Here is a 20,722-nt window from a genome sequence, read left to right on the forward strand (position 1 = left end):
CTTCAGAGCCTCTCCGCCGTGTGGCTTGATCTCTCCGACGCCCGCCGCTTCGCCCAGTCGCCGGCCGCGACAGGATGGATTCCCGCGCCCTCCTCCCCAATCGCAGCGGAAGCCCCTCTGCAACCCTTTCTGCCTCGCCTCGTCTCGCTCACGCCCTCGCCAGCAGCGCCATGGTGCCCCGTCGCCGCCGTGGCAGAGTTTTGCCACTGCTGCGTCAGACCGCCTCGCAACGCGCGCCCATCATCATCTCGCCGGATCCCCGGCTGCAAGCCCCGATGACTTCCGGCTTTTCCGCCTCTCCACAGTCGCGTCGCCCATGAACTCGCTACGCGACGATTCCTCCCTCGCCAACCCCGACTCCGGCAGCGACAGCTCCTTTTCTCGCCCTACCAGTGCCGTGCTCCGGCAATGCCGCTGTTTCGTGCTCGACCACGACGCCGTTCGCCCTGTCTTTTCACCTGTTGCAACCTCGCTTGTAGCACCGTTCTCCCTGTCACACCAATCAAATCTGCCGCTCGACGACGCCTACCTCCACCAAATCTAAACCTCGGCAAAACCGCGCCTACGCCGCCTTGTCTCCAGTGCCCAATGGCCGAAGACGCCATCTCCGAAGCTCTGTTCCGCCGCCCATCGCCGCTCAATCGCCGCCATGGCAGCGCACTCCATCTTTTTCTTCCCAATCTTTGTGCTGCTCCAACTCTCTCTCTTCCGCGCAGCTATAAAAAGGAGTACCAGAGCCCTACCGGAGTTCCTTTCGCCATCGCTGTTTCACCGCCCCTACTCTGAGCACACTTGAGCAATCCCACTGAAACTCTTGAGAAGTTCCCCTCTCCGCTCAAGTCCGCTTCTCCCCTGTCCACCCAGCCGCCTGCTCCTCCGCACTGTGCTAGAGCTTCCTTGTTGCCCACAAGAAGCTCCGCCGCCGCCGGAGCACCGCCGGACATCGCCGCTGCCCAAGCCTTAGTGCTTAAGACCTTCTGCCCAAGTCTACTCCTTCCCGACCCCAAAGCTTCACCAGTAGGCCTAAAGGTAAACTGCGGACCCCTTACCGGTTCGCCCGACCCCTTTTTCCATCTCGCCCGACCCTGTCTGTTTCGCCCGACTTTGTCTGTTTCGCCCGACCCCTTTTTTCCGTCTCGCCCGACCCTGTCTGTTTCGCCCAACCCTGTCTGTTTCGCCGACCCTTATCTGCCTCGCCCGAGGGCTCGGCTGTATCCTTTTCCTTGACCCGAGGGTATCTGTGTAAAATATCAGGGTTTTCTCTGCGTTAAGTCTGAGGACCCCGGTACAGTATTCCTTAGGTCGGAGGGTCAGATCATAAGTTTCTCCCAATCTGACCCTTTGTCTTGTTCTCTATCAACTGAAGCTTGAACCTCCACACTTTTTCCGTAGCTTTGCTACAAGTTTCTAGGCTAAAACTTGCAAGTGTTGTTGTTGAAATAACCGTTTAAACATTAACTCCTGTATTTGCATTCGTGTAGAGTTGCATCTCGCTGACGGCGTCTACGAGCTGCATCCGGTGCTAGAAGACGGAGCTGTAGCTGAGCTGCCAGTTCCAGAAGCCAAAGTCGCCCCAGCTGAAGACCAGTTCGCCTCCACCCCGCTTGAAGGCAAGCCCCGGAGCATGAACCCAACTTTCTAAACTTACACATGCCTTCCTTCGTTTGTATGTGCATTACGTTACAAGAGTTGTTTGAAACTATAGATGCATGACTTAGTTCTCTTGATCTGAACACTAGCCTGATGAGTTCGAGTAGTTGCATTGCTTAATAGGACTTGGTAAAAGTCGAGTGATTTCCTGTCACTCACGAGTTATAGGAGTTGGTTGTTCTCCTTCTGGTTACAACTATAAGGACGATGAACGGGGCAGGGCCTGGTGAACTCTTTTGGTGGTCAGTGGATCGCCCTGTCTGTCTATATGAAATTGCTTAAGGTCAGAAAGTGTTGGTGTTCGTGATCAAGTGTTTGAAAGTACTAATCTCATACCTAGTATGGGATGGGGAAGCCTAGTACCTGATTGAACTAGGGCGTGGCTTATACCCCTGCTATCCCTGGAACGAGGTTCCCATGGTGCATCATGTGGGTACAAGTGCAGTCACAGTACGATAGAGGCCGGGACTGTGGAGCATTGCATGCCAAGGAAAGTTTGGACCTGACACGTGCCTGGGAATTGATGGGGACGGCCGATACAGGAAGCGACCCTCGGTGGTGCGCGGATGTCGTGAGATTAGGTTCGCCATGCATGGTTAAGAAACTCGAATCAATTCGTCTGCCTCTCATAGTTTGAGACTGCTTGATCGCTATGCTACACTGAGTAAATATGGAACATGATGATGATATGAACCCGATGCTTGTTCTATACTTTGTTGTTGGAAACTATGGTTGTTTAGCATAAGTTACCAATGTAGACAGGTTAATGAACTTAGAATCTGAGCTAAAATATTGAAAGTAAGGACCCACTGTAGTCGCTTTTGGCAACACAAACCCCTCAGCCAAAGAGCCTTGCATGTCTAGATGTTGGTGGAGTAGTTCTCCACTAGTCGGTTAAGTCTTGTTGAGCTTAGAAGCTTAGCCTTGTTTGTGGCTCTCTTTCAGGTGAAGTTGAAGCTCCTGAGTTTGCTCCTGTTGGCACTTGGCTGCCCCAGCTTCCTCCTGGGTGGACAGTCGAGTGGGATCCCTCCTCGGACGGCGAGGAAAGGGATCACTGATGTCCTGATCGGCCTCATCAGGGACGTCCGACTCCGGCGCTAGCTTCCGCTATTTTATCTTTCCGCTGCTTTTGAATCTTGTAAAACTCTAACTTTCGAATTGATGTTGGAATTAATTGTCAAACTTGTTTAACTCGGTGGATCTGTTGTATTCTCTGGAACCACTCACCTTCGTGTGGGTTATGCTAACTCGGTCCTGATTAAGTGGTTAAATCGGATGGAATCCGACGGCACTTTGAGTTAACTTGACTAAGGCATGAGTGTCGCGTGTCAGGCGACTTAACCGTGCTTTAATTAAGTTAATCCGAGGTGGTTCCACCACAGAGGGTCAACCCACTTGGTGAAGCGGCAATTCCCTTCATCAAGGTAGGACTGTATACAAAGGTTGTGTTAGCCCATGTGATGCGAATAGTTGAGAGGGACAATATTACTCACCAATCCTATAGGGCATCTGAAGAATAAAATCTTGCATATAATCATTTCACTGTGATGGAATAAAATCTTGCATCCATCTGAAATAATGCCACGAACCAATCTTCCAAATCCCTTATATTAGCACTCTCCAGATTCGGGTGCTCAACGGTGACTTCAGGGAAAGAACTCAAATCCACACCCATTGGACCATAAATGATCTCTCCATTACCATAGCATACCCTAATCTGATTTCCGCTCCACATTGCTACCACCTGACATACATTTCAACTATCAATCATACTTTCAAAGCTATTCTCGTCTGAACTAAAATACTTTTTAAATGCATACATTTCAACTATCAATTATACTTTTGAAGCTATTGTCGTTTGAACTAAAATACTTTTTAAATGCAATCTTCGAGTTATAAATTAAATCTACCCTAACACAAATCTAAGATACAAACACAGTAGGTCTTTGCAAATATAGAAGCTTGCACAACCCTATTTCCGTCTTGCATCCTTTCTTATTGAAAACAAAGCAAGTATTTAGTAAGCATATTAAAAAAATTACCACTAACAATTTCTTTAAATCCTATTGTCCAAACCCTAAAATCCTCTACAAACCATAATTGTTAGTAGGAAGAAATTTAAATCATGCAATAATGCTACAATTATCATAACATTTACTATTTTAAATCTATTTTGCAAAAAAAAAATCGGACCTTACCAAGCCTGCCCCCTACGCCCGCTGTGCCGTGGCTGGCCGCTGGCTCGCCCCCGCGCCTGCGTCCTACCACTGGCCCACGCCGCACCGACGGAGAGAGGGGAGAGGGAGGGAGGGAGAGACAGCAAGTCGAGCAGCTGGAGTGTATAGAGGATGTTTTTGTCCACCCATTGGACGGAATCTAAAGATTTCATCGGCCGAGCCGACGTATTGTTGATTTTGTCCTACAGGTCGATGAAATATTGGGGCCCAAAGCATCTTCGTCCGGGCGGCAATTTTTCGTCTACCCGGAAGACGATTTCGTCTTCCCAGCAAACGAAATCATGTGTTTTCGTCCACCGGGTAGACGAAAATAGGATTTCATCCACTGGGTAGACGATTAGGGTACAATTTTGTAATTCTGTGAATGTGGAGTATCATTTTGTAATTTTGAAAAAAAAACGTATTAAAAAAATTCTGCCACTTCTTGTATAATGGTTAAATTTCCAATTTTTAAGATTTCTTTTGCTGTGAAACTGATGTGGAGAGAAAACGAGATGGTGGAAATGGATCCCCTCCACCATCCAGCTCTGTGGCTGCTTGCAGCATGGCCTCCCTTGTGTTTGTGCGTGATTCTCAGCTGCATTTCTTGGAGGTCTGATTGAGTGCTGTTCATTTGGTTTAGCGTGCATGGCTTGTCGATTGCGTGTATGTGCAGGTGCTTGCCCAGCATCCGCATTGCCGTTGTGTCGTCGTCGTGCGCTGCAGCAATCCCCTAGGCCTCACGCTCGTCGGACAAAGCTTGCCACCAACGAGGCACGTTGTTGTTCCATGGGACAGCGACTTGCGGGATTTGTTAGCAACAAAAGGTCAATAGTGACACAGTCTAAGAAACCAAGGGGTTAAATAAACCAAAACATACATAACTGGGAAACTGAACTCTGACTATGCTTCATGAGAGTAAAGTAGACTTTTCACTGAACTTTAGACCTTACGAACAATGTAAAGTCCTAACTATTTCTATGTATCACTCCGATTGGCGATGAACACTAATAAAGGGACCATTACTTTTTTGAGTGATAATTCCTATGGTGGCACTTTTTAACCAACATGCTAAAAATGCGAGGCGTCCCAAAATGCATCCGAATGAATAGAATATGATCATCATATATGGATGTTTACTTCATTGCATAATAACAGCTGATCACCATTACATTCATAACACAAGGTATACCGACCTAACTATTTTGAGCGGTACGATGATAAGCATGATAAAATGCTATTCTTATTCTTCTCCTGTGCCTCAGCAACTGCCAGATGCAGCTGCTCGATGTCCTTGCTCAGGGCATCGATCTCACTCTTCTTTTCCTCCAGTGTCGCCTTCAGTTTCTCAGTCTCACCACCCTTTACAACATTGTAGTTCTCAAGCTCCTCAATTTTTGACTTCAGCTTGCTTGCTTCAACCTTCTCAGCGTCTAGTGCTTTCTGGACTGAATTCTTCTCTTCGTTCAGGTGTGAATGCTTGGCATCTAGTCGGTCATAGGATGCTTGTAGTTGTGACATAGAAATGCGGATAGTCGCCAATTCAGCCCTCTGCCTATCGACCTCAGCATTGTTGTCACGCCATGCTTTCTCAGCCGCTTCCTTGCTAACTTGGATTCCTTCTATCTTCCTTTTGAGGTCCTCCACTTCCTTCATGAATTTTGCCTTCTCGGGATCAAATGACTTCACAATTGTCTCCTTCTCCTCTGCTAATGCACCCAATTCCATTTTGAGCCTTTTAACCTCTAATTGGGACATGCTATGTTTCTGCTCTGCTATTAAAATCTCCAACCGAAGCTTATCCTTTTCACCCTCAACCAAATCCTTCTTGGTTTGGATTTCCTCCACCTTCTTCTTAAGATCCTCCAATTCTTTCATGACTTTTGCTTTCTCAGCATCAAAAGCCTTTGCAGCCGCCTCCTTCTCCTCCACCAATGCACCCAATTCCATCTTGAGATTGTTAGCCTCTGCTTCAGACATGCTTTGTTTCTGCACTGCAGTCAAAATCTCCAGCCGAAGCTTATCATTTTCACCCTCCACCAAATCCTTGTTGGCCTGGATTTCCTCCACCTTCATCTTAAGATCATCCAATTCCTTTAGGATTTCTGCCTTCTCAACATCAAAGGCCTTTGTAGCAGCGTCCTTTGCCACCTCTAGTGCTTCCAAATTCATCTTGAGGTTGTTAACTTCTGCTTCAATCAGACTATATTTATGCTTCATAGCCAAAATCACTGACCGGAGCTCATCATTTTCACTCTCTACCAAATCCTTGCTAGCTTGGGTTTCCTCTATCTTCCTCTTAAGATTGTCCAATTCGTTCATGATTTCTACCTTCTCAGCAGCAAATGCCTTTGCAGCTGCCTCCTTTGCCTCTACCAATGCAGCCAATATATGCTTATGGCACTTAACTTCTGCTTCAGATTGACTATATTTCTCCTCTGCTATTAAAACCTCTGCACGAAGCTTATCATTTTCACCCTCCAATAAATCCTTATTTGTTTGGATTTCCTCCAACTTCCTGTTAAGATCCTCCAATTCCTTCATGTTTTCTGCATTTTGAGCATCAAATGCCTTCACAGCCGCCTCCTTTGCCTCCGTCAATGCACTCAGTTCCATCTTGAGCCTCTCAACCTCTGCTTCAGACATGCTATGTTTTTGTTCTGCAGTCAGAACCTCCGACCGAAGCTTTTCATTTTCACCCTCCACAAAATCCTTATTGGACTGAAGTTCCTCCACCTTTCTCCTAAGCTCCTCGGCTTCCAGCATCATCTCTGCCTTCTCAGCATCAAACGCCTTCATTGCCGCCTCATTTGCCTCCACCAATGCACATAATTCCTTCTTGAGCTTCTCGACCTCCGCTTCGGTCTGCCTATACTTTTCCTCTGCGGTCAAAACCTCCGACCGAAGCTTTTCACTTTCACCCTTCAAGCTCCTCTCCACCTCTTCCTTCTGGCTTGTGATGCCCTGAGCTGTCGCCTTCGTCTCCTCCAATTGCTTTTCCAGTTTACCATTGTCACCAAGCAGCTGGGTGTTCTTGCGCTCCAACTCCCACACCTTGTCCTGAAGTGTGGACACCTGCTGCGATAGGGTCCTCACCCTGTCATCTGCAAAGAGATCTGCAGAGGGGGTCATTACAGGAGAGAGACAGAGCACGCTGCACAGGTTAAAGAAAAATGATGTCTTTTGCTCACCTTCAAACCACGACCTATTCTGGAAACTTGCAGAGGTTGACGACGACATGTCGGTCGCTGTTGCCACGCGCTTGCCGTTGCTCGAGTTGGAAGATGCCTCTGGCTATCTTTTGCAGTGACCCAGCCCAAGAATGTTCCCCGTTTTCCTGCCTCTGCCGCAGCTGCCCCTGGATGAATATATACAAAGTGGAAGAAGGAAATTAAAGGACGGAGAGGATGAAGAAGATTGAAGAAAGGGATGGAGTGCCGGTGCAGAAGAGGGATGGAGTGCCGGTGCAGAGGAGAGACAGAGGATGGAGTGTGGGTGACCTTTTCAAAAGAAAAAACGATGGAGTGTCGGTGAGGAAGAGGCATGGAGGAGCAGCTCGTTTGTACTACAAAATATATGCAGTGAGACTGGGGCCTTGCCAGGGTCCTTAATCTCTAAAAGAAACACTGGCATGGCGGGTAGAGCACACTGATGTTCTTCAGAAATCTAAACGTCCTGTAATTTCCTGTGGAATGCGGGCACTGGCTTTTGAATTACGATACGAACGATCTAAATTGTTGGCAAATATGACAGCTGACATCCCCCGGTTTTAATGTTTGGATCGAATTTGTTTCACTTGCCGTCACCCGTCAGCTTACATGGTCAATGAACCTTCTGTCATCCTGAATGTATTCGGATGCTGGGTCTTGATCGCATTTTAAATCTGGTCTCAGCATTTTAAGTTTGGGTCTGAACGTTTGAATACGAGGCGTAAGTGTAGCACTTCCGAGGCTCTTTCAATCCGTGCTCATGTTCAGAACGGAAATCCACTGTTTCAAACACCTGCAGCTCTGAGACAGCACAGCCAGCTCCGTTGCCATCAGTAGTTGGTATTCCTGCGGACAGCAGCTCGATAAACGTAGTGCTAATGCAAGGCATCAATTGGCAATCCTCGCAACAAGGCCAAGGCGACCATCAGAAACTTTCACCTCACAATGCAGTGTTAGCTCCATTAGAAACTTCTTTTACTACATTTGGACAAAGCGCAGATTGATCGTCCTTATATGCTACTTGTGTCAGGTAACCATTGTCGGCACAACAAGTGCCTGACGAGGTACTCCCTCCGTCCAAAAAAAAAAATGTAACTCTCGCTTATCGAGGAGTCAAATAGTTTCAATTTTGATCAAATTTATAAAAAAAATAACATCTCCAAATAGATTTAGTATGAAAATATATCACCTAATTAATCTATTGATATTTGTTTTGTACCATAAATATTAGTACTGATATTGCCACTGAACACAGACCCATTTAATTTGCGCTCTGTTCTCACAAAGCTCACTTATAGCTTGGCTCACACCCTGTTCTGGGTCCAACTCGTCGTTTGTACTAAAAAAAACGTTGACCGTTTTGACTTGATAAATCATCTAGATGGAGAATTGGCTTAAAACTGCTCCAAAGGACGGTCCAACTGGCTGGTAACGGGTCGTTACGCTCGTGGGCCTGGTCCAACCGGCCCAAAATGCCTTCTCGAGCTGGCCGGCCCAAAACGCCTTCTCCAACCGGCCCACTTCTGTTTCCACCAACGGAACTCCTAATGCGAGCGGACAGGGGTCGCGCGCGGTAGAGACGACGCCGGGAGATGGCGGCAGGCGGCCGACGTGCCGTCGACGATGAGCGCGCCCGAGGATCCTCCAGCGCTGGGCAGGTAAGTGCCCCGCCCATTGTTCATAATTTTGGTGGGTGAAAATTGGGGACTTCCGTAGGATTTGTGAGCATGTGACATGAAAGGGGCACTGTCCTTGATCAAATGATCAATGTTTGATCAGAGATGAGAACTTGATGAGGTTGGGCCTTTCTGCGATTGAATCATTTGTCGCTGTCAATCAGTAGGGTTAATTTTGTCTTCATCACAAAAAAAAAATTGTTTGGCAGAGAAGGGTTAGCTAGGGTTATGACTTATGAACCTACGATTCAACCTACTGTCATCTAGTTCATTGTCAATATATAATTGATGGGTTTTTGTTTGATTGTGGTTAGGTACGTGGGAGAAAATTTTGACTTTGAAGGTCTACTCTGAGGATGCCGTTGGTAGTAAGCAATATGCAGAGAGGAGAGTGGATGGGAGGACATACTGTTTTTGTTTTCAATCTGGTGCAGTTGATCGAGAAGATTGGATACAGTTCAATTGATTAGCTGATGTGCTGCAAGAAGAGGCAATCAAGTGAAGGTGTTATGTCAAATCTGTGTGCTGCATAACATGATTTTGCCATGTCTGATGAGTACAAAGACTTGAATACTGTTAGTCATACCACACCGTCAGGAGAGCTGATAGATGCTGATAAGGGCATTGAAGTCATACCACACCGTCAGGAGAGATTACAAGTACAGAGGAATGAACCAAGGCAGGTCAATGTGTGCTGCAAAGACAAGAGTTGCGCTTTCCTCATGAGTGCTTCTGTTGTAGGAAAGCAGACTTATGGAATCTCACTAATGTGGTACTGCTATGGAGAGTTCAAGGATATGAGTAGTGCTTGGCTTGCTCAGGTCTGAGGATGATATCAGAACTGATCAAGACTGGAAAGTGACATCACTCCAACAATTGCACTGTGGCAAGCTAGCTGCAAGATTGAACCTATACAGTGGACTTAGAGAAAATGACATGGTTTGTGTTCCAAGAGGAATCTAAGTAGATTGCCTTTGCAAGCATTAAATTCCAGGTGGACAAAAAAGTTACTGAGAACTTTGTACATGATTGGTGAAAAAGGAGGTGTACTTGGAAAAGGTAGTCATGATTCGATAAGAAGTGAATCTGATGGCATTGCCTCTCCAAAGTTCACACAGCCAGGCACGCCAAAAAGAAAGGCAACAAGGAAGTCGGCTGATGAGCTAATTGTCTCATGATCAGCGGCAAGGTTTGACACTGTTACCTATAGCAATTGCAAGAAAGAAAGACACCATTACAAAGGATGTCGAAAGAAGCTTATAGGCCGGATGTAAAGCTAAGGAAGCAAGGCCATCTCCCAACTCGTTCATTATTCAGTAGCACTAACCTGCTTTCTTTGTCATTTCATTTGCATCAAATAAAAGGGCTAACCAGGAACCAGCTCCCAACCCTCACAAACTGGGCCTGCATCAGGCACAAGCAGTTATGTCTTACCAACGTTTCGGATCAGTATATCAGGTAAATGTGAAGCCTTGCAATTTTTATCAGAAAATTTACACAGGGAGCCCTTGCTGCGTGAGCTCGCTATAGCTTTTCAACGAATGGGTGGATGCTGTGCGTACGTAGTGAGGGCCCAGCTGAGTTGGCAAGTCAAAACGGTCACCATCGTTTTTTAGCCTATGCCCGACAAGTGGGACCGAGAGGGGATAGAGTGCGGACAAAACTATGGTGCGTTTGTTCTTTCGTTATTAGAGAGAGAGAGAGATTCCGAAAGTGGCCTCATTCGCCCTCGTTTCCAAAACGATCAGTAGCCTCATGCACCCTAGTTTCCAAAAGAAAAGAAAAACTCTGGCTGTAAGCTAAAAGGAGTCCACTCATTTTCAGATTTTCCGAGTATCTGTGCTGCCTCGAGGCCGCACACGTTTAGCATTAAACAAAGAAAGTAATCTGAACAGGCTCAAGAACAGGATACCATGATCATATACATGCCATTGACTGAAAAACCAAACACCAAAGCAAGCAAAGAGCTGATGATGGAAGAGAAGCGGCACCAAGCTAGCCACCAAGGTAAAATCATGCAGCAGGCAGCTGCTGAGAGCAGGCGGCGGTTCCATTAATTATCAGACATAAAAAAGGGCAGGATTCGTAGTATATCAAGGAATTCAACAGGCTGGTGCATAATCACCGAACACAATGCAAACGCGTTCCAACATTCGATAGACCATATAGTCCTGATATGCATTGCATAAGGTACGCGACAAGCATGTTCAAAGATCATCATGCGTTACAGGCAACTAACAGTTCATGATGTTATCATTATTCAGCTAGAAGCAAACATTAGCACAGCGGATTCCATCCATGACTCCTGCTCATTGGGACACACGGCAGCCTGACGCCACTCCTTGCGATCTGACACTGCAGTAGAGAGACAGATAATAAGAATGGTACCGACCTTCATAATTCAAACTAATAAACACAGAAGCTAGAATAGACCATGATAAAAGTATATAGAGGACATCAAGCAAAGTGAGCTTTTCTGTGCATGCCTTCATCTTTTGCAGCTCGGTACAAATAATATGCAATGAAGAAAGAAATAAGTGTCATAAACAAAGACTGCAGTGCGCAAGAAACTTCAAGAGCAAGTGACTGTTGGTTTCATCAGTTTTTATTTTTGCAAAGGATGGATAGCCCTTTTATGGCACATGCATCATCCAACATATAAGCACAATCTAGTATGCTTCAGCATCTGAAACTGTCCTGCTGTTTTCATCATGTGCAATTTCTAGTTTGCTGCTACTGACAATCTTGCTACTACCGTGGGCATGAAATCCAAAGTGCTTCGCTTCTCATTTGATTTGCTTCGTGGTTAGCATTTGACGGCAGTGCATCACAATAGCAACACCAACAGTCACTTGCTCTTGAAGTTTCTTGCGCACTGCAGTCTCAGCTGTTGCAGAGTATGATCCAAAGATTGATCCTAAAAGGATAACCAAGTGTAACAATTCAGGGTCGAAATTTGGCTTCTCGACTGAACTTGGCACAACATTTTGTGGCCCTAGAGCTAGAGTATATGCAGGAACCAAGAGATTCAAGGAGCATCCTTTGGTGGATCTATATACACATCCTAAAGAAGTATCACTTCAAAACAATAGAAATCACAAGACCGGTGCAAGTAGCTTTCATAAACAACAGAAGAAACCAATGAAAGAACCTAGAACATGATGATGTTCAAAGTGCAAGGAATTGATGGTAGGAACAATATCACTTCGGAATCATCTGGCCATCTTGGTGCGCGCAAGCTAAGTACAGCGACCAAAAGAAAGCCATCTGATCTCAAATTTGCAGTTCTACACCCAAAACCTAAACAAATCAAGTCAGTTCATTCCATGCTTCCGGGAAAAAACCAACTGAGGATGTTGTTCAGGAAAGGTATTCAGAGTAGCATGCAGACAAGGACGCTACGTGTCAGCAACTCAGCATACCATTCAACAATATCAAATCAAGGAGCTTTGAGAATATGTGTGAGGTCATTGGGAAGGACTATGGACCTAGATATAACCCTGGTAAGCTCTTAGTCAATCATGCTTTGAAAGCTCTTAAGCATATAAGTACTTTTCGGTTAAAGGATTGTTGGTGGGTATGAGACCTGCAATGTTAGAGATTGCATTTTATGGAACATGCAAAGTACAAATTTAAAAAGATTTTTTCCTAACAGTAAAGTAGGCTTGCTCATGAGAATCTTGGCCAATATGGACATGTATTGGGTGAGCCAAATGGACCAAAAAAACTCAAGAGGTAGTGCCACTTTTTAATCCAAACAAATATTGACTTCAGAAAAATAATCAGTATGCTGCTGAAGAAGGCCTTCACTGCATTGCTCCTTACATTTGCAGCTATAGTGGGGTAAATGTTAGTGTAATCCAGAAACCCATGCCTATTTTTTCTTTTGCCAACCTAGACAGCCCACATCCCTGTTTGAATCCAGCACCTGTGTTGGATTCCATGCAGCCTTTGGCAAGACCCCCAAAAAGTTTGCTCAATCGGATAGCACCACTCATGTCGGAAATCAACACACCCACACGTGTCCATGTAATACTACTAGAGTCGCTACATGTGCTAGACGCAAATTAAAGGTGCTAAGGCGGTGGCGAGTGTGCCTCACATCGCCATGCTGCCATGACAATCATGTATTCCTTAGCCAAGGAGAAAAGAGAAAGAAGCTGTAAATCCAATTTCTAAGAAAAGAAGAGAAAAGCTGTGTAAATCCAATTCCCATACTACGCCCCGCCACACCATCGAGAAAGCTACCACAATCAGAATACCTACAACCAACATGTATAGGAAAACAAGTGCACAAATACATATACGATCAGTAATTACCTGTTGTTAAACGAGCTCGGGTCCTTGGGTAACTTCATTGGAAGAAAGGGCTCCAGGAGCCAATCTTTCCGCTCAAACAACTCAGCCTCTTCAGGAGCAGAATCCTCTTGATTCTCAACATACAGAATGCTGGACTTCAGTTTCTTCTTGATCATGTCAATAGAAACTAGCCAAATCTGGGCATTGTCGTAAGTTCCATCCTCCTGCTCGCTAGGCTTATGCTTCAATAAGAAAGTGACCTCATTAGGGTCATCCATGCTAAACATTGGGAAGAGTAACAAATCTCGTGGAATATGTGCAAAGTCATCATCATGAGGCCAAAGGTCATATGCTGCCAACCAACTATCTTCTACCCAAACCATATCATTCCCCTGTATCCTCAGTTTCCAGGTGGTGATACTGAAATTAGATGGGTCCGGATCACAGGTTCGTTTGAGCATACCATCATACCATAAGACAAAGGCAAACTTCAACGCATTGCCACCATCTGTTGTGCCCAGGGTGTGGTATGCCTCAAGGCCTCCTTCGACATGGTCATGACGTTTCATGTGATACAGCCTGGGAGGTAATTCGAGGAACAAGATCTCAGGGGCTTCATCGAAAACGTTACACAGCATGACGCCAGAACTGTAGTCAACCCAGCACATCCAGCTCCCGAAGGCGACGACTTTGTCTGTGTCCCAGTACCAAAGGATATGCTCCAGATCCAAGTTGCCGTTGGGGCGCACCGGGACGACACGCGGGCGCTTGAGCACCCACTGGTCGGAGATGGACGGGTTAAACACGGTCAGCTCCGGCCGCGCGGTCTCCCCAATGACTGTCATCTGGAGCTCAGCCACGACAAACTCCTCCAGGCCCCGGCGGACGATGCCAATGTCCAGGGACTCCATCCTGCGCAGCATCTGATTCGTGGCGTGAAAGCCCTCGGCCTGGACCCGGGCCAGGATGTCGCCGATGGTGCCACCGAGAGGGGGGAGCCAGCGCAGGGACGGCCTGGCGCCGCTGTCGGCGCTGTAGACGAAGTAGTCGATCATCGGGTAGAGGGAATCGCCGAGCACGGGGATGGGGTAGTGCATGAGGAGCAGCACCGCGCCGTCGTGGGCGGCGACAGGGGCCAGCGGCTCGCCCTCCGCCGGGCCGTTCGGCCACCGCAGGTAGAGGGTGGACGGCTGCGGCGGCGCGTTGAGGCTGACGCAGACGTCGAACGGGTCGCCGCGGGAATTGGTGAGGGAGGCCACGGTCGGGTCGTCCGCGGGGAAGGAGTCGTCGTCGCGGCGCCTCACGAAGCAGTCGAGCGCCACCCAGCCGCGAGAGGGAGGGAGGGCAGCCACGGCCGCTGGTGGCGCTCCCCCCTTGTAGCTGTGGGTTGCCGCCTCCAAGGGCGAGTAGAGGGTTAGGCCAACCCGAGCCGGTGGCTGCTCGAGGTCGGAAGCCATGGCGGCGGCTAGCGCGGCGGCGGCTTTTCTGTGATGGATGGAGGCGTGTTTCGTTGCGACTTGCGAGCCGAGTCAGTTTGGGAGCTGGGGTTTATCCGTGTCGGAAGCCAAGTCCTTTGCGGCAACGTGAGCCTGCCGGACGAAAACCTGAGGCCCAACCTCAGCCCGCCCGAGACAGGCCCGACCCACCCGTTGGCGCGTGTGGGTGGGCTTAGCGAAAATCGAGACGACTCTTCTATCAAGTCGTCGCGCGGCCTCTCCCATTCCTTGCATAAATTTCGAAATTTAATATCCAATTTGCAAATTCGAAAGTCTTGTGAAATATAATCGCAGGACGTGGATTCTTTTGGTTTAAGATATTTCCTGCCCTTTTCTATATTTCACTTATTTTCTCCTTTTTTTATTTTCTAGGTCTAGTGAATGGACAATTATACCCTTGATACGTGGGACTCACCAACCTGACTCAATTGTTTCCTTTTTCTTCTTTTCTTCTTTTCCGTGCCCCTCTTTCTTGCATCTTCACCGAGAGTGAATTCTCTAAGCATAGGACCAGCTGCCCACCCTATGACACGGTACACTCTCAGCCAAGATTGAGGCACAGGTGACGTGGCTCAATCTCAACTGCCCCTACGTTCATAAGCTATTTAACGCATCTCCACCGGCGTAAAATGGTGACAGTGCAGCTGGTGCCAGCGTGGAGCATGCCTGCTAACCCCAACACCGAGGCCGGCTTGCCCTTACACAACGAGCTCGGCACTCCTCTGCCCCGCGGCAAGAGGCTTCGCGTGCTGGCGGCATGGAGGGCTCGAGTGGGAGGGGGAACCGGAGCAGGGAGAAAGGCGTGGCTAGGGGAGAAGTAGGACAGGGGAAGGGAGAAGCCGGAGAGGGAGAAGTCGATGCAAATTTTCTGCACAGCGTGAGTAGGAGAAGCTCGTACAGCACAGTCATTCCTCTGAGTAGGGAGAGATGTAAGGCATGGAGTTAAACTCCTCTGCCTTTGCGTGTAACTTCCCTCAGGAGGGCGGCATCGATCAGGTGAACCGCGGTCAGAGTCGTTCGTGGAAACGGCAGCCTCAACGACGGCCACGGCAAGCGAGGGCGCCCACCGAACGAGCTCCAGCTTGACTGCGTTTTCTCTCCCGTATACGGCTATACCATCCCGAACCAGTTTTCCCTCCCGTTCGGTTCGGCCTCCTCTCCCTCTCCGTCTCATCCTCACCAAATCCGGCGAGATGTGGCCGGATTCCGGCGAAAATGGAGGCCAAATACGGTGCGGCGAAGGACGGGCTCCAGGGCGTAGCGTCACAACTCACAAGAAGGTCGGAGCGAGCGCCCACGCCCCACGCCCCCCGCGAGGCCGCGACGCGAAGGGGAACCGCGGCCCCAGCTGCGTGGAGCCCGCAACGAGGACGAGTCAGCATATGGTGGCCATGCACGGTATTGGAGCGGCATGCGGCGGCGGCTCTCGTGCCAGTCCCCCGTTACGGTGGTGTCCATGGGTGCCACGGCGGCCGTGTTGGTGGCGCTAGTTTGTCTTGGCACCGTGGAGGTCTGGAGGCAGTGGCCGCGCCCGAGCAAGCGGCGTGCGATCAAGAGGAGACATGCATGAACGACACCGCCCGCCTCTGCCTCACTGTGAAGCTCGGTCTCATCAGACGTCACGCTGCAGCTAGCCCACGGCTCCTGGAGTCCGGAACGGGCCGTCGACGACCTCGTCGGATTCGGATCAGAGGGCCGTGGCAGCGGGCCAGCGGCGACGCGCACGCCCGTCGCGTCCCGTGCGGCGGGGCTCCTCGGGGGACACCACCCCGACGTGTCCGCCAGGTTCGTTCGATCAGCGCCTTCCTCAGCGGCGCCAAGGCCGCGTCGCGCGCGTCGCCGGCGCCGTCCGTCGATGAACACGAGCGCGCCCGGCGTCGTCGCACCGGAGGCGCTCCCACGCCACGCGCAGCACGGTTGCAGTTGGGCGACGACGGGATCCACGTCGACGGCGCTCAGCACCCGCGTGCCGGCGGCGTCGCTCGGCGCGCAGGACCGCACGGCCGTCACGAGCAGGAAGACGCGCTCCGGCAGCTGCTCGTCTTCGCCCGCCGCAGCAGCTCAACTTCCCTCGTTGCCGCGCTCGTTCTCCGGGTTCGCGGCGTCGCGGAAGAACTAGTCTTCTATTCAGATTATCATTGCTTTTGTCCTGAGCTTGCAAAATCATGTTGAAGTCAGCCAGTACCAGCCATCTGTCAGAGAAATCCCCTCTGATCTGCTTTAGTTCTTGCAGGAATCTTAACTTCTCATTGTCTCCTTGTGGCCCATACATAACTGTTAGCCACCAATCAGCCAGAACTGTTGTCGCTTCCACCTTTGCTGACACTGTGAATTCCCCCACTAAACATTGTGTAATCTTGTAATAGTCCTCATCAACTGCTAACAGCGCTCCCGCACACGTTCCTTGTGCAGGCAAGAAGGTGAAATTCCTTTAGAATACTAGTCTTAGCTAGATAAGAACTATACTTAAACTCAGTAGCTCTAGTTGTACTTCTAGGCAAGACATAGTTTTACCATTGTTAAGCAAAGCATCTTTAAATACGTGACCTCCATCCATTATCATCTAGTAAGCCCTGTCAAGTAGTTATACGGTCTACTGAACCGTAACGATGTGTCCATGTAACTAGACCTAATAAATCAGCATGCTTATATGTAAGTTAGGTTGATGGGATTCCAACTTATGCTTGTAAATATTGAAAGTGAAAAGGTGGTAACTAATATAAAAATAAATTACTTTCAAACACTAAACAAACAAAAATATGTGTCGTGCCTGTTAGAAGTTGATGTCAAGGACTAGCTTGCACACGCAAGATGAACATATTTTCTTTTTCTTTTTCTTTTTTGCTAGATGGATCGAAGAAGTGAATGACTCGATCACCTGTTGGTGTTCTCAATCAAAAACTGTAGAAAGTCGTTGACAGTCAAATTTTCAACTCTTGGAGTAAGTTCGTAATTCCTCTTCTCTGTTTTAGGCAACTTTACCAAGTGGAGGAGTTAGCAGTCTGATTCACAACTACAATGAATTCAGCCTCATCCAGTCAGTACGCCCAAGGAGGTATGTTTTTGTGCTTGCTATTTGTGTGCTTTGGAGAAAACAGGTTTCGTGTGCAGGCGTTAGGAGAGGGGTGCTCTGAAAATATAATGATGCTATATATATGTTTCTTATACAGGTAAACGCAAGAGCTACATTAGCTATGATATGTACGTTGATAACACTCTCAATATTACGGATAAAGATGATGCTCTGAAGATGGGTACTTTTAAAGCCAAGCACAAAATTGTTCATGAAGCATCCTGCGGTATCTGTCATGGGAGTACAAGCTTATTGGCCTTCTCCTAACAAGAGTCAATTGCTCCATCCTATCCGAGATGGGAAAGCGGGCTATTTTGTCCCTGTTGAAGGCATTGGAAGAACATATGGCAGCACGCTTATGCTTTCACAAATTCAAGTGGCTAGAAATTGTACTGACACGAGATGGTCAATGTTGAAATATGCAATACATTTGGAATATTCTAGAAGATTATGGAGATATCAAGAGACTAACTTTATCATGTATAAGGATAAGATCATAGCAAGGTGAGAAGGTTCTAGAAAATTGGAGAGAATGCATGAGTCATAATTGACATGCTTCACAGTGAAGTGTAGAATAATCTAAAACTAGATATTTTAGCATGGTAGAAATATAAGAAACTAGATAAGGATGAGGAGGGTTCTAGAGTTAGGATATTTTGTATGAAAGAGTGTGCAAGTTGACACATGGTAACACCACAATGACCATGAGCACCTATAAATATGTGTGCTCCCCTCCCTTCTAGCCATACCATGGCATAGAGCGGCATGTGAGCTATAGGTGAAGAGATGGCAAGGTTGCCATGTAGTGTAATGGTGTCATGGTAGAGTCTCTACATAAAAGTGTAAGAGTAGTGTTGTATCAAGTTGTGAGTAGGTGAATAAAAGATTTGAGTTCCCTTATATAGAGTTGGTCTCCCGTGTCGGTGTCGGTGTGAAAGTCTCTCCAAAGTAATGTGGGTATAAGATGCCACTTCTAGGAGTTGGTATTGTCAAGGTTTGGGCGCAAATGTCTCAACAGTCAAGTTCTTTTCAAACATGTGGGAACAATTCCTTCCTCACCCAACGCTAGGAAGCATACCGCTGTCGGTGTGGTGGAGTACCTCATTAAGCCTAAGAATATTTCCGCATATTTGGTTCATATATTGAAGCTTATGGATATTCGAAGCAAGCCCAAACTCTATACTATTCTTGTTTCCTTGGTGCCACTGAATAACAGAGGGTGGGGCTACATTCAGATATATGAGAAAGTAAAAAACAAGATTAGTGCTTCTGAATTTAGAAACATTCTCTTGAAGATTCCCTACCATAACAATTGGAGAGCACAAGTTCAACAAAATCTAGTTCAGCAGGAAACATTTCATATTTTTGCCTGAACGTTACGATTCACGGCTAAGAAACAAGACTGCGATAGAAGAACAGCTAGAGTCGGCTGATTTGTTTCTTGATTTTTTGCTGAATGGCACAAGCCTTCGAGGACAGCGAAGCCTGATTACTTTTCCTAGCCATTTTGAGTTGATTGTATTTGTATTATTTCCGCTTCTCTGTTGCCTCTTTTGCAAGAAGCCATATATGATGTGCTACAGGATGGTTAGGCCTTCCTTCAGGTAGTATTCAAGCCATTAATGTTTAGGTAAAATATATATTTCTAGTCACACCAAATACTGTGATATTTTGTATATTAATCTCAATATCACCTTTACCTCTTTAGTTCATGAAGAATCCTCATGCTATCTGGAACGGGGAACCATTGGCTCTCTTGAACAATGAATTGTTAGCCCTCTCTCTCGAATAGTGAATCATTGGCTCTGTGTGTGGTGTGCCTTGTGTTCCTGTGTAAAATGTCAACACTTGGAATTTCGTTACATGTGGACTTGAAATCATTGATGCAGACTATACCTCTATTTTACCTCTATTAGAACTTCGTTATATGTGGACTTCAAATCATTTATGCAAACTGTACCTCTATTTTACCTTGATTGTTTGTGCGTGTGGGATGCCAAATCACTTAGAACTTCATGAATGATGTGGCGATGTGGCTTGAAAAGGTGTTCTTAATTCGTGAATAACCGTTAATTACCACTACGCCCTGGATTCTAGTAAGGATTTCAATTATCAAGTTAGCCATGCTAATTTACCGTTACATCTATGTGCTGTTTCTGTCATTCTAACATCATGTAAGGTAAGCTCTTCTTGAGGTTTAGAGTTCATGAACAGAATGTGCAGATTTCTGCAGGCACTAGTTGGTTAATCCAGTGGTAGTAGAAATGATCACAAATCAACTCACCGAACAGTTTTTCAGATCATGCCCTACTTTGTCTAGCATCATCTTATTGCTTTCCCTTGAGACCTTAATATCTGAAACTGTTTTCAACTAACCAATGGCAAGCCTGAACCTTATTTCAACATCCCAGGCAGATGCAGTACACCTGTGACAGTCAACAACAAAGGAGTCACATGTCCAGTTCTACTCCTCTTAACTCTCAGGCGGTGATTTAAGAACTAAGAACACACATACCCAAGTGCCCAATCTCTATTCTTTTTCCCCATTCAGCAATTGTTCCGCAATTATCTACCTACATGACCAACAACAAACCTGAGCCTTTTTCGACTCTACCTGGAAGAGCTATCTATCATGCAACCGTTGGACGCAGTATGATTACAGCAACTGTTTCAATGATATATATTAATATCGACTAAGAGCAACTCCAAAAGACTGCTAATTTTACCCCCAATATCTTTTTTAGGGAGAAAAAGAGAAAAAACGAACTCCAACACTCCACCCAAACCTTTCCCAATTTTTTAGCGACGCTAAAAAACAGTCTGCCGCCGCGTATATTTTAGCGTTGGCGTTTCTCCCCTAATCCTGATTCCCGCACACCCGCTGTCCCTTCTGATGGGCCTAATACGATGGCGTGGCCTGTTTTGAAATATTGGGGTCAATTTATTAGCGATCTGCTGTAGATTGATACGTTTTTGGGGGAAATTTTTTTAGGAGAACCCCCGATACATAGTTTTGAGGAAAAAATTTTTAGGATACTCTTGGAGTTGCTCACCAACACTACCCGCATGACCAACAAACCTGGGCACTTTTTGCCTCTTACCT

General features: G+C 47.1%; 2 protein-coding genes across 3 annotated transcripts; both read right to left on the minus strand.

The window, feature by feature from the left end:
• Nucleotides 1–4,971: 4,971 nt before the first annotated feature.
• Nucleotides 4,972–7,625, minus strand: LOC117847600 (uncharacterized). Its single transcript, XM_034728827.2, has 2 exons — nucleotides 7,058–7,625; nucleotides 4,972–6,982 (listed from the first exon to the last, which is right to left on the minus strand). Exons 1-2 carry the CDS (start codon nucleotides 7,104–7,106, stop codon nucleotides 5,067–5,069), a joined length of 1,965 nt encoding a protein of 654 aa, XP_034584718.1. The 5' UTR covers nucleotides 7,107–7,625; the 3' UTR covers nucleotides 4,972–5,066.
• Nucleotides 7,626–10,759: 3,134 nt separating this feature from the next.
• Nucleotides 10,760–14,624, minus strand: LOC117847902 (uncharacterized). 2 transcript variants are annotated; one of them, XM_034729202.2, is made up of 2 exons: nucleotides 13,072–14,620; nucleotides 10,760–11,106 (listed from the first exon to the last, which is right to left on the minus strand). In XM_034729202.2, exons 1-2 carry the CDS (start codon nucleotides 14,505–14,507, stop codon nucleotides 11,061–11,063), a joined length of 1,482 nt encoding a protein of 493 aa, XP_034585093.1. In that variant the 5' UTR covers nucleotides 14,508–14,620; the 3' UTR covers nucleotides 10,760–11,060. The 2 variants fall into 2 exon arrangements, with proteins under 2 accessions (XP_034585093.1, XP_034585094.1); XM_034729203.2 differs by lacking the exon at nucleotides 10,760–11,106 and adding an exon at nucleotides 11,275–11,668 and having other exon boundaries at nucleotides 13,072–14,624.
• Between the last annotated feature and the right edge of the window lie 6,098 nt (nucleotides 14,625–20,722).

Source organism: Setaria viridis, chromosome 3, assembly GCF_005286985.2.
Source record: "Setaria viridis chromosome 3, Setaria_viridis_v4.0, whole genome shotgun sequence".
NCBI classification, from domain to species: Eukaryota; Viridiplantae; Streptophyta; class Magnoliopsida; order Poales; family Poaceae; genus Setaria; species Setaria viridis.